The sequence below is a fragment of the Poecilia reticulata genome, chromosome 2 (assembly GCF_904066995.2).
Source record: "Poecilia reticulata chromosome 2, P_reticulata-male-v2, whole genome shotgun sequence".
NCBI classification, from domain to species: domain Eukaryota; kingdom Metazoa; phylum Chordata; class Actinopteri; order Cyprinodontiformes; family Poeciliidae; genus Poecilia; species Poecilia reticulata.
In genome coordinates this window covers 20614666-20627159 of record NC_088831.1, presented here as the reverse complement: position 1 = coordinate 20627159, position 12494 = coordinate 20614666, and the positions used below count along the sequence as shown (strand labels likewise).

The 12494-nt window shown below is 41.7% G+C and overlaps 1 protein-coding gene across 1 annotated transcript; it reads right to left on the bottom strand.

Annotated features, from left to right (window-relative positions):
• Window positions 1-161: 161 nt before the first annotated feature.
• On the bottom strand, window positions 162-10697 carry hsd3b1 (hydroxy-delta-5-steroid dehydrogenase, 3 beta- and steroid delta-isomerase 1). Its single transcript, XM_008431393.3, has 3 exons — window positions 9849-10697; window positions 5657-5821; window positions 162-1903 (listed from the first exon to the last, which is right to left on the bottom strand). The coding sequence occupies exons 1-3, from the start codon at window positions 9997-9999 to the stop codon at window positions 1095-1097; spliced, it is 1125 nt and encodes a 374-aa protein (XP_008429615.1). The 5' UTR covers window positions 10000-10697; the 3' UTR covers window positions 162-1094.
• Between the last annotated feature and the right edge of the window lie 1797 nt (window positions 10698-12494).

The following is a 12494-nucleotide window of genomic DNA, read 5'->3' as shown; positions in this document are numbered from 1 at the left end:
TTCTGACTTTCTCATTTAAACATACAGCCAATAATCAACCAATCACAACTCATAAAACACTATAAAAGCTTATTATTTGAATTCATCTGTAGGTTTGTATTTTACTCATGATTGAAATGGTTAATTTTATTGATTAATAATAATTATACCTTCATGATGCATTGTGTTATATTTTTGGATACTTGGGTCACTGTTTCCCTGTAAATATTTTCCAGTATTAGTGTAACACAATCAACACAACAGTTTACACATTTGAATGATCTCAATATGGCAAGAAAAATAAAAAATAAATAAAAAAGACATTTTGACAAGAAAATGAATAAATCCATCAAAGACCGACTTTCACCAAAATGATGAGGAAAACAGAAAATGCACCATGAGAAAAACTAATATTCCATGTTACTTTTATTAGAATGACAACTGGAATAAAACTCTGTTTTTAAGTGCATGATTCTTCATAGATGTTCATCACCCAACTTAAACAGCACTACGTATTTATTGATACGCATACACAGTGAAAGACGGCGTGTGACGTCCTTCTTGTCGCAGAAAGATAATTTACCCTGAAAATTTCACATTTTAATTTGGTTATTTTTATGCAGCAGAGCCGGAGCGTGTTAGGAAATAAATACTTCTAATAATTGGTGATGAATCTCCTCCCAACTATTACTGTAAATTAGATTTAACTGAGGTTAACATTATTTAACAACAACAAAAAATACATGAATTGCTTTTTCACAATGATTGGCACAATCTAACGGCTAAAACAAATGGAACTGATTTATTTTAGAGAAAGAACTGAAGAGAGAAACCAAAAGAAAGAGCGAAGAGAAGAAAATAAATCAAGCGTGTGGCTTTTAAAGGTCAGCAAGTCTCCTTCACAATCTATTTTAAAGCTTTTGGGTTCCTCTTTGCAAGGGGTGCCAATAACGGTGAAGGACCTTGCGTGAGTTAATTTGAGCGACTGCGTGTTTAAAATAAGCCAGATGTAATTAATTTACTTCTGAGCAGCTCCTTCACACTGCAGCTTCAGCCACTGCATGCAGTTTTGGGTTATTCTGGAACGTGTTTTCCAGTTTTAAGACTGTAATTTATTAGCTGGACATAATTTTTTCCCTCTCCGCTGGCAGCTGTGAGGCGAGCCATTCGGTGGTGCGTCGGCGCGCTTCCTCCCAGCTGTAGCGGGGGACGTAGCCCAGGTCCCGCTTGGCTTTCTCGTAGGAGAAGGTGAACGAAGTGTTCAACAAGGTGAGCAGCTGCCGGTTCATCGGCGGCACGATGCGGACAAACGGTCGCAGGATCGTGCAGAGCGCCTCCAGGAGAAAACACAGGATGTAGAAGAGGCGAAGCGGCAGCACGAGTTTGTCCTGAATGCTGAAGCCGAGGGGAGACATCAAAACGTGGTTGAAGTCCGAGTAACTCATAGGCGGGGTGTCGTCGGAGAGGTAGTAAAACCTCCCTCCGACCGCGTTTCTTTTTTGTGGATCTTTGAGGCTGCGGGCCGCCTGGAGGTGAGCAAAGGCTGCGTTGCCCACGTAGACCGGGTTCACATGGGCCTCCGGCACGGACATGCGGAAGAGGACGTTCTTGTTTCGTATGCCGTCGCCCATGTGGCACAGCAGGAAGCGGCAGCCGTCCCCGTAGATGTAGGTGGGCCTGAGGGCGCAGGTGGAGAGGCGGCCTCCGTTTTGGAGCGTCTCACCGTCGGCCTGAAGGGTTCTGTCCTCCGCCTCCTTTTTGGTCTTGCTGTAGTTGAACTTCAGGGTGGTGTCGTAGACCGTGTCCTCGGTGCCATTGATGATCGGCTCTCCTCGGGGGTTTGGGCCCATCACTTCCACCGTGCTGGTGTAGATGAAGGAGACCACGTTCTCTTGGATACACGTCTCCAAAAGCAGCTGAGTTCCTGCAACGCAGAAGACCACAAGTTAAGCTGTTAACTGTCAACGACTAATTAGTTTCCCCCTTTTCCTCATCTGCCAATTTTCTTGTTGCTGTTGAAAGAAAATAGTCAAAGAAAATCAATGGATTATAAGGCAAATATAGCCTAATCTTAAATTTTCAGATTGTGTTTTAATCCAAACAAGCTAGCCTGTTAAAAACCAGATCCTTGTTCTGCGCTTCGCTTCGTCCAGAGGGTCTGGACTCTCGGTTGTTGAGAAACGATTGCTTTCTGGAGGCGCGGGCTGTGTTGAAGTTTTAATCTTCGCCCAATTGCTTACAAAGCTTACTGGAAATCGCCTGCGCTGTAAACAACCGTCCTCCACTGTGAAAAGAGAAGAGCCAAGCCGAATGAGTCGGCTGTTAATGCTACATCAATATTTGGAGGCGTGGCCAACACGGACTGAACGCTTCGTTCACTTCCTCTGCTGCCATTGCTAAAACTACAGGCAAACTACCATTCTAACAGCGCAGAAAATTGATCATCGTTTACGACTTCTTCTGCTGTGTGAATTGGCAAAATTCTGATGGAGAAATACAAGTCACTGGGAGAAATCCCAGACAGAGCAGTGAAGTGAGATGAGAATCGAGCAGAATTGGATAGGAAGGTGATGGCTGGCTATTTGCAAACCAATCTGCCACAATCTCAAAACATAATTTCCCCCTACTAATTAATGATTTATCTGTGGTTATTTACATTTTTTTGTTTCTGTACTACCAGCTACATATCCAGGCTTGATCTCCGCCAGACCGGTAGTGTTGAGTTTAACAATAAAAGTCATTGACTGGTCAGAAAAGGAGCGGAGGATGTGAACAAAGACGTTCAGTCCGTGTTGGCTTCCAAATATTGAATCTACATTAACAGCCGTCTCGTTCGGATTGGCACTTCTCTCTTTGCAGTGGAGGACGGTTGTTAACAGCGCAGGCAACTGTCGGTAAACATTATAGCATCGAGCTTGTGTTTCACATTCTTCACGGAGAAATGCTAGTGATTGGGTAACATTAAAACTTTGAACAGAGTCCACGCCTCAGACCCTCTGAATGAAGAGCAGAACAAATGGCTGGCTTTTATCAAGCTGGGTCTCTGGTGAATCAGTCAGAACCATTATCCACAGAGGGAGAGGAATACATGAAACAATAGCAAATCCTCCCAGAAGTGACCGGCCTACCTAATTATTTCAAGAGAATCATCCAAGGTGTCACGAGAGAACCAAGAAAAACACCTTACATCAGGGGTTCCCAAACTGTGGGGCGCAGGGAGCCGTCTGGATAAAAAAAAAAAAACCTGAACGCTGTATGCGCTCAGTTTTTACCTTAGAATGGCCAACTCTCCGTTATTCCTATGTCAATTTGATACAGTAGGGGCTTCCACACGTCCCATATCTGTATCCTCTGTCACTTTTATCAGCAGTTAAAACTGTTTAATCCGTTGTTAACATGTGGTAACCTGTTTTTCCGAGCCGCCTTTTAAATGCAACATGAGGCTACGACACTCGCGCTGGGTTTACACCTGTGCGGCAGTGAAGGGGACCTGCTGCTGGTGTACTGAGCTACGCAGGTGTGTTAGAATCATGGCAGCAAACCAGCAAAACGCAAAAAACTTTTCAGTTTTTCCCCCAAACTAACCGACTGAGTTGAGTAAAGCTGTTGGATGGAGGTTATGTTAGCTAAAAGATGACTAGCTAATGACAATTCAGCACCTTAAGCTTAACAAGTAGCCTGTATGGCACCAATGTTGTTGTCTATGCTCAGTCATGTACATTCATTTTGCCCCCAAAAGAGACGATTTCTCCCCCCCCCCCGCGTCGTTCAACCAGACAGCCATTTCTAATCCATAGGGGGGCCCAGAAAAAGTTTGGAAACCACTGCCTTACATAATGCAGGCTTAAAAAATTTTTGAAGAAAAATGGCATGCGGTGCAGCATTAACAACGCTTCACTTTTTCCACATTACAGCCTTATTTCAAATTGTGTTAAATTAATCTCTTTCATCAAAATCTACACACATATACCCCATTAGGACAATGCGATTTCTTTAAAAAAGGTTTTTCAAATTGATTAAAAATAGAAAACTAATTAATCGCATTTACATAACTATTCTCAGGCTTTGTCTGTAACCTCAAATTTGAGCTGTTAACACTGATTATCTTTGAGATGTTTCTTCAGCTTAAATGGCGTCCATCTGTGGTCAGTTCAGTTGATTGGACTTGATTTGGGAAGGCACACAAAGGCTTATACAAGGTCCTGCATGAAATCAAAGTCAGCAGACCTTTTAGACAGGATTGTCTCAAAACACACATGTGGAGGAGGATCCAGAAGCATTTCTGCTACCTAAAGTTCCCAGTGAGCTCGGCGGCCTCCATCATTGGTCAATGGAAGAAGCTTGGAACCAGCAGGACTCTTCCTAGAGCTGGATGGCTACACTGAGCCATTGGTTGCAAAGGGCTTTAGTCAGGAAAGTGACCAAAAACCTGATGGGTTCTCTCTGTCAGAGCTCCAGCATTCATATGGGGAGAGAGGAGAACCTCCCAGAAGGACAACCATATCTGCTACTATCCACCAATCAGGTCTGCTTGGTAGCGCGGTCAAACGAAAGCCACTCCTTACTAGAAGGAACATGGCCGCCTGTCTGGAGTTCACCAAGAGACACCTGGACACTCAGATCAAGAGAAACACGATTCTCTGGTCTGATGGGACAAAGATTTAACTCTTTGGTGTGAATGCTAGGCGTCATGTTTGGAGGAAAATCGGTTTGGCTTATTACCAGACCAATACTCTCCCTGAGGTGAAGGACAACGACCCAAAGTATCGAACCGCTCTGTGGACATCCGGGGGAGGCCAAGCCAGAGTCCAGACTTGAATCTAATTGAACATCTCTAAAAAGATCTGAAAATGGCTGTGAACAGACGTCTCTCATCCAATGGAGATTGGGTAGAACCACCAAGAAGAATGAGCAATAGTGACCAAAGATGGGTGAACTCAGCTGAACTGAGTCGATGGCATCGTCGACTTGAGACTGTAGTTGCTGCCAAAGGTGGATCAACAAAGCATTAAACCAAGAAAACCGGCATAAACGTGATTTCTTGGTTTTTCTATTTTAACAGATTTGCACAACACTCAAAAAATATTCCACATTATCATGACGATGCAGTATTTGTGTGTAAAATTTTGAGAAAAGAGATTGGAATGTGTGGGAAAAAGTGAAGCGCTGCAAATTCTTTCCAGATCCACTGTAAGAATACGAGGTTCAAGGCCAAAACTCCCCCATCCCCAAAAACACAAAGATCCATCTCAAAGTTGGCCAACAAATATCTTGATGATCCTCAAGACTTTGGGGAAAACTTTCAGTGGACTGGCAAGACGAAGTGGAACATTTTGGGAGGAAAACAGCGAAGCATTTCAGTAAAGGAATAGTTTTATCGAAAGTCGAAACGTGATGGCGGTAATGTGACGACATTGGACTGCTTTGCATTTTCAGCAATCGGATGTCGGTGACACCAAGGGCACCACATCTTGATGTTACATCTAGGGGATAATAAATCATGAAATCAAAAACTGCTATTTGAATTTAATCAGGTCGTCTTAGGTTAAATTTTAAATTAGTGTAGTGATTTAAATCAAAAACAGAAGAAATCTGGGGTCAACGCTTTCTCACTTGGTGGAGATTATTTATGACTTATAAAGTCAGCTTTTACTCGGTTTGGAATAAAACGTCTTACCTTTGACGTTGACTCCGTACATCTCACTGTACTCCATTGACTCGGTAACGTCGATGAGGGAAGCGATGTGGAAGACGGTCGATGCGCCACGCAAGGCTTTTCTCAAGAAATCCCCGTCTCTGATGTCCCCCTCGAAGACGCTCAGTGTTGTCTCGCCTCTGCAGTCTGAAAGACAATCGTACAGGTTGACGTTTTCCACAAGTACGAGATGGAACTTGGACCTCTTAGTCAAACTTAAAAACATGAGAAAATGCAAATGTAAATGTATTAACACCTTAAGGCGAGGTTGTACAATGCAACTACCAGATGCCACATGACTAGAAACCTTTCCATCATATGAAGGAACCAATGTTACTCAAATCTCAAGAGACAATAAAAAGAGTATTAATTTCATAAGTTTTTGTTTCAGTCAACACATTTATGATTGTGGCTGATATTTTCTGTGTGCTCTGAAATGAACGGAGACGCATGAACACGATTTTAATATCGGTATCAGTCGAGGTATTGAAAAATTCTAGATCTGTTATCGGCAACAATGTGCCCGATTCATAAGGGCAGATCTACTCAGTCTAACTCTATGCTTTGTGCTCTGAGTGATGTAATGTTTTATTTATTATACATTATATTCAGAATTCCTAATTGCATTTTCTGAATGATTTGAAAGGTTTGTTGCAGTTTTTTTTAAATGTTTGACCAAAATACTCAACCTGGTGTTTTTGCCAGATTCCACTAGTTATTTTGCTGATTGCACCAACTGAACAAATTAAAGCTGTTTTTACATGTTTGACCAAGCTTGTGAAGCTACTGGTGTATTTCAGTGTGCTGTACTGGTGCAGAGTTATCAAATAAATTTGTAATTCAGTACATTTATGTCTGTGTTTTAAAAAAAGAAACATTTCAAGTCAATTCAACGTTGTTTTTCTGTATCAGATCGGTATCGGCCTCAAATATCGGTATTGGAAAAATGGCGGATCGGCGCATCTCTAATTTTTAACTGATGAATTTGAGCCTTTGGCCTAGAAGAACAAAAGACATTCAGGGAAAATATGTTGATTTTTTTTTTTTAAAAGTGATGGTAAATCTTCCAAGTTGGGAACTCTAAACATTAATTGTCTGTCTTATTCAGTGTAAGCTGCGTTTAAAAGTGGTAAAGTGAACGGATGCAGCAGTGATGGTGAAGGTAACGTCGATACAGCGTCATTCTGAAGGTTCCCTTTGGTTTATCTGAACATAGTTCACCTTATTTAGGTTCAAATGCCTCGCAAAAGTCTTCTTATGTCTTAAATGTTCCCCTAAATAAAAATGTGATAATTATGACCTATTTATATCGAGAGAATGTAGTTTTGTTGTCATCCTGCTAGATCCAGATGTAAATGTCCACCGTCTTTGATTCCACAGGTGGTCAGCCATGACCTCTTTGAAAGTCAAAGCCATGTGACGTCGTGTGGAATCTTCCCAGAACGACTGCTCGTGATTTGCCAACAGATTGCAAACCGATCCCCCGTTTGGGAAAGGGAGGGACTTTTTGCCTCTTTATGCTGTGATTTCTGTAAATAAAGGACAGATTTTGCAGAGCGCTCTGGTGTGTGTGGTTTCTCCCTCTGTGCAGAGAGCGTTCATGAAACAGTCAGTGACTGCAAGGCAGCTTAATTGGGATTAGCAATCTGGTTTTGGGAAGCAGTGTTTATAGTCAGGCAATCAGCGTGCGGTTGAAATGATCTGGTCTAGCCCTTTGGTTTTTAAAGAGACGGTTTTTAGTGTTTTTCAAGCACAGTTTTTAACACAGTCAAGTAGCTACATTAGCTTCACTTGCCATAAAAATGCTATATACTGTACATCAAATGTCTTAAGAGAAATTTGACTTTGATACTTAATGAAATTGGGACTCTGTTGCTTTAAGAAACTCCTGCTCTCTCTGAAACTCCACCTTCAAGAAGTCACCACAACATGGCTCCTCTATTAACCCTTTAACATCATTTTTATCAGCGTTTCTCTAAGAACGAGCTCAGTTGGTTTTTACATGTTTGACCAAGCTTGTGAAGCTACTGGTGTATTTCAGTGTGCTGTACTGGTGCAGAGTTATCAAATAAAACCAACTAAGCTCTGTCTATGAGCTCAGTTGGTGCACAGCTCCAGCAGGTGTTTGCTAATTTCTGCTGGTTAGTCTGAAGGAGCTGAGTGGGGGAGTCACAGGGGAGGACTGTTCTGTAATCCGGCTTAGAAAGCGCAGCTCAGAGGAGGAGCTCCATCCCAGAAGGTAGAGCTACGTCCCCCCAGGTGTATTTTACAGCTGAATGGCTGCCACGAGAGATTAAAGGATTTCTCAGACATGCATTAAAGAATCAACACTCCAGATATGTTTTTGATGAAGGAATAACAATATAACATGATGTAAAGCTAGAAAAAAGCTGATTTTTCACAATACTGCCCCTGTAATATAGCAGAAAGTATTAAAGATGTGGGAAAGGATGCAAGAAAGAAATAGAACTTTTGGTCAAAATGCAAAACTACAACCTCATTCACATTATGAAACATAGTGGTAGAAGCATTATGCTGTGGGAATTGCTTTCCTTGGCAAGAACAGGCAAGCTGGAAACAGTTTGCTAGGAGAAGAAATGAGCTAAATCAGATCACTTCTGCAGATGGATGTCACTTTTACTTTTTTACATATTTATAAAAAATAACTCTGTTATTTCCCTTCTCATCACCATCATGTGCTACTTTGACCCTTGAAGAACATCCTGAAGTTTGTGGATGAACTTTGAGAAAAAAACAAAAAAACTGAGGAGGCATGAATACTTTTGCAAGGTAAGGTTTACAGTAAGTAAATGTGAACTTCACAACATGGACATAATCAGCCCTAAAAATTTGGAGAAAACGTTTTAAAAGTAATTACTCTGGTGCTTTTTAAGCAATCTCAGCATTTATTTGCATTTTTAATCTACTTTTAAGGTCTGGCTAACTCAGAACTAAACCTACCGGACTGAACGTGGAGGAGGGAGCCGTACCTGCTCGATATGTTGAGTGCGTATAAGTCCTTTTTACGCAACCCTTGGTTTTATCTCTGAGAAATACGGCAAGGTTTGTCCACTTGGTGGTTCATAAATCTGGGCCTCCTCTTGCTGGAATGTGCTTCGGTTTATAAATCAATGCATGTTTTCAATTAATGAAATACCTGCACTTGTGATTTTTTGGGGGGTTTTTTCACACCAGACGGACATAAAAGACCGGCTTTTATAACCAAATTCAGGATTTAATGGGGCAAAGATAACCGAGGCTGCTTTGAAAAAACAAACAAATCAAAAATGTTATCAGACGCTGCCAAAAATGTGCGTGCAGCTCAAAGAGGCTCCAAACATATGATTCGTGACTCGGTTTTAAACGAGCGCAGTGACAATGACCCGGATGGTACCGACTCTCTTTGGATTCTAGGATACAGCAGCTGTGGGTGCCAAAAAAGAAAAAGGGAAGAAGAAAAGAAAACAAAAAAAAACAAACCCTTTCATGCTTAATTTATCAGCTCTGCCGCACTGTTTGGTCGAACCTGTAACTGTAGTCTTTTACTGGGGATTTATGATGTGATCCTGAAAATCCTGCTAGGATTATGTCTGATGTTAATCCAGAAAACTGTCTGGAAGCCTCAAGTTTGCAAGCATTCAATCCTTTGCTTCCTGCATTCCTGCATGTGTGAGCTGTCCCCACTTTCTATAAATCCGTTATTGATACCACGCCGCGGGAAATAAAGCCCATCAAATCTGGTTCTCTTTTGGAGTCCTTGCTCTTTCCGAGTGCTGTGAAGTCGCCTCTTAGCGCTTTTACTGCACGCCGGGAGTTTGCTGTTGTGTCGGCTTTTACTGATTTTCTGATATTTTATTTTGATTCAAACCCCCCCCTCTCATTGCTCCCCTGCACTCAAACCGATCTGACAACTTTATCCTCCATCACTGCTTTCTATTTTTTACCCTCTTGGATCCACTTGACTTGCTTTATGCTCAAATGCACCTCATTTGAATTAATCATCTGTCTAATTAAGCAAACATCTTCAATCGCAACATCTCGCTGGGTTTAATTGCAAACACTTGACTGAACAGCGCCGTGATCCCGCAGCTACCTTTTTGCATTATTCTGTATGTGATGGAAGAAAAAAAAAAGAGAAATTTAAAAAAGAAAAGTTTTTTTTGTTTCTTTTTACCCTCCAGACTCTCCAAAACCTGCGTCTGCACGTCTCTGTCCAGCAGCCGGATCTCGGACGCTTTCTCCTCTTCCAGCAGCAGCCGGACGAGCCTCTTCCCCAGGAATCCACAGGCTCCCGTCACCACGCAAACATCACCTCTCAGAGACATCGCTGGAAACTCTCAGGAAAACTGTGATGATTTAAAAAAAAAAAAAGAAGAAGAAGAAGTAGAAGGAAAAAAAATAGGTAATATTCTCTCTTTCTCCCTTCTCTCCTTTCTGAGGACCCTCCTTGAAACGAGACACTGGAATTGGACCGCGGAGGAGTGTAAATCTTTTAGGGTTTCTTGGGGTCTTTTTTTTTTTTTTTGGTGTTCTGTCAGTGGGAGAACAAGCAGCACCTTCTGCTGTCTCAGCCTCTGTGCTCCACTTTTTGTAAGAAAAGTTACTAGAAAAAAAAAAAAAAGAAGTATTATTTGCTCCAAAGCAGTGTGGGAAAAAAGGGGATGGGCTCTGCTACTTCAGGGGTAGAACGTGATGTTTTCTGGTGCTGAGCAAAACAAGCCTGGAGGAAGCTGTGGAAAAGGTAAATGGGCCAACAGCATATAGGAGTGTGTGTACAACACACACACACACGCACACGCACACACACACACACCTGCTGCGCGCGTAACATCTTGAGCTGTGAAATAAGGCGGCGATAAAAAAGGGAAAGTGTTTTGTATAAACATCCTGAATAAAGTCAATTAATATATTAGCATTTTAGGTTATTTATACTTCTTTATACTCCAAAAATGTTATTGTTTTCAATTCACTAAAGTAGAAAAACTGAAGTACCAAAATAAACTGTATGTACCAAATTTTTCCCATCTTCCATTTCTGCTTTTTTTCTGGCTCATTTTTAAAAATTTTGCTAATATCTTGTTTTGTGTGACGATGATCATGTAAACACCAATGCATACACATATTTCTTCTTTATTAACAGTACAGTGGATCTCAATGTATTCCTACTTTAATATTCGCAATTCACCAATTCTTGTTTTTGTTTTGTTTTGTAGAGTTTAATTCTGATCTATTTGCTGAAAAGTTTCCTATGTCTTTCCCATAAAATACTTGAAATAAAATGCAGTCAGTGAAATATCTGAAATATCAGTAGCCCGATGCTACTTAGCTCGCTTTTAGCTGCCGTTCACAAACGAGGAGCGCTCTTCATTCTCCTGGGTTAGCTTCTGCTATCGCAATCAATCAATAAAATTTTATTTGTACAGCACATTTCAGCAGCAAGGCATTTCAAGGAGCTTTACATAATTAAATAAATAAATTAAAACAGCCTGTGACATTGAATAAACAGTAAGAAAGAGAAAGAGATTTTGATTGAATTTAAATTAAAAAAAAAGGTAAAAACATACTTTTGTTACGGAATTTAAGCGACTGTCGTCACCAGACTCCGCCGTTCGTTTAACACGGGTATTGTCCAGGCCCCGTCGCCTAACAGGACAAGGTCTCCAACCTTGCAGCACCAGGCTCCGCCCATCCGTCCGTCCATCCATCCATTTTCTGTACACCCTTGTCCCTTAATGGGATTGGGAGGTGCTGGTGCCTATCTCCAGCTAACGTTCCGGGTGAGAGGCGGGATCACGCTGGACAGGTCGTCAGTCTGTTGCAGGACAACACAGAGACAAACAGGACACACAACCTTCCACTCGCACCTAGGGACAATTTGGAGAGGCCAATTAACCTGACAGTCATGTTTTTGGACTGTGGGAGAGGAAACCGGAGTACCTGGAGAAAACCCACCATGCACAGGGAGAACATGCAAACTCCATGCAGAAAGAACCCAGGCCGGGAATTGAACCCAGAACCTTCCTGCTGCAAGGCAACAGCTCTACAAGCTGCACCACTGTGCAGCCCGCTCCGTCCACCTGTCACGTTACTTCGCCGTCCTACATGGATTTTTGTGCACAATTTTTTACCTGTTAAGAGTCTAGAATTTAAAGGGTTTTTCTGTGCGCGCAATGACCCTCAGTCACTCGCCACTTTTACATCATTGGAAAGAGGAATATAAAGAAATCAATAGATAAAAAGTAAAGATAAAAACATTAAAAACATCGAAGACATCAAAACCCGCACTCTAACCCTAATTTAGCCATAAGCAACTCTAAACAGGTGGGTTTTAAGTTGAGATTTAAAGGCACCCAGTGTTTCAGGTGTTTTACAGTTTTCTGGAAGTTTGTTCCAAATCTGTGGTGCGTAGAAACTGAATGCTGCTTCTCCTCGTCTGGTTCTGGTTCTGGGGATGCAGAACAGACCAGAACCAGAAGATCTGAGGGGTCTAGACGGTTGGTACAGTAATAACAGATCTTTAATGTATTGTGGTGCTAAACCGTTCAGTGATTTATAAACTAACATCAGTATTTTAAAGTCTATTCTCTGAGCTACAGGGAGCCAGTGTAGGGACTTTAAAACTGGTGTCATGTGCTCTATCTTCCTGGTTTTAGTGAGAACCCGAGCAGCAGCATTCTGGATCAGCTGCAGCTGTTTGATTGATTTATTAGTCAGACCTGTGAAGACGCTGTTGCAGTAATCAATGCGGCTAAAGATAAATGCATTGATGAGTTTCTCTAGATCGCGCTGAGACATAAGTCCTCTAATCCTAGAGATGTTC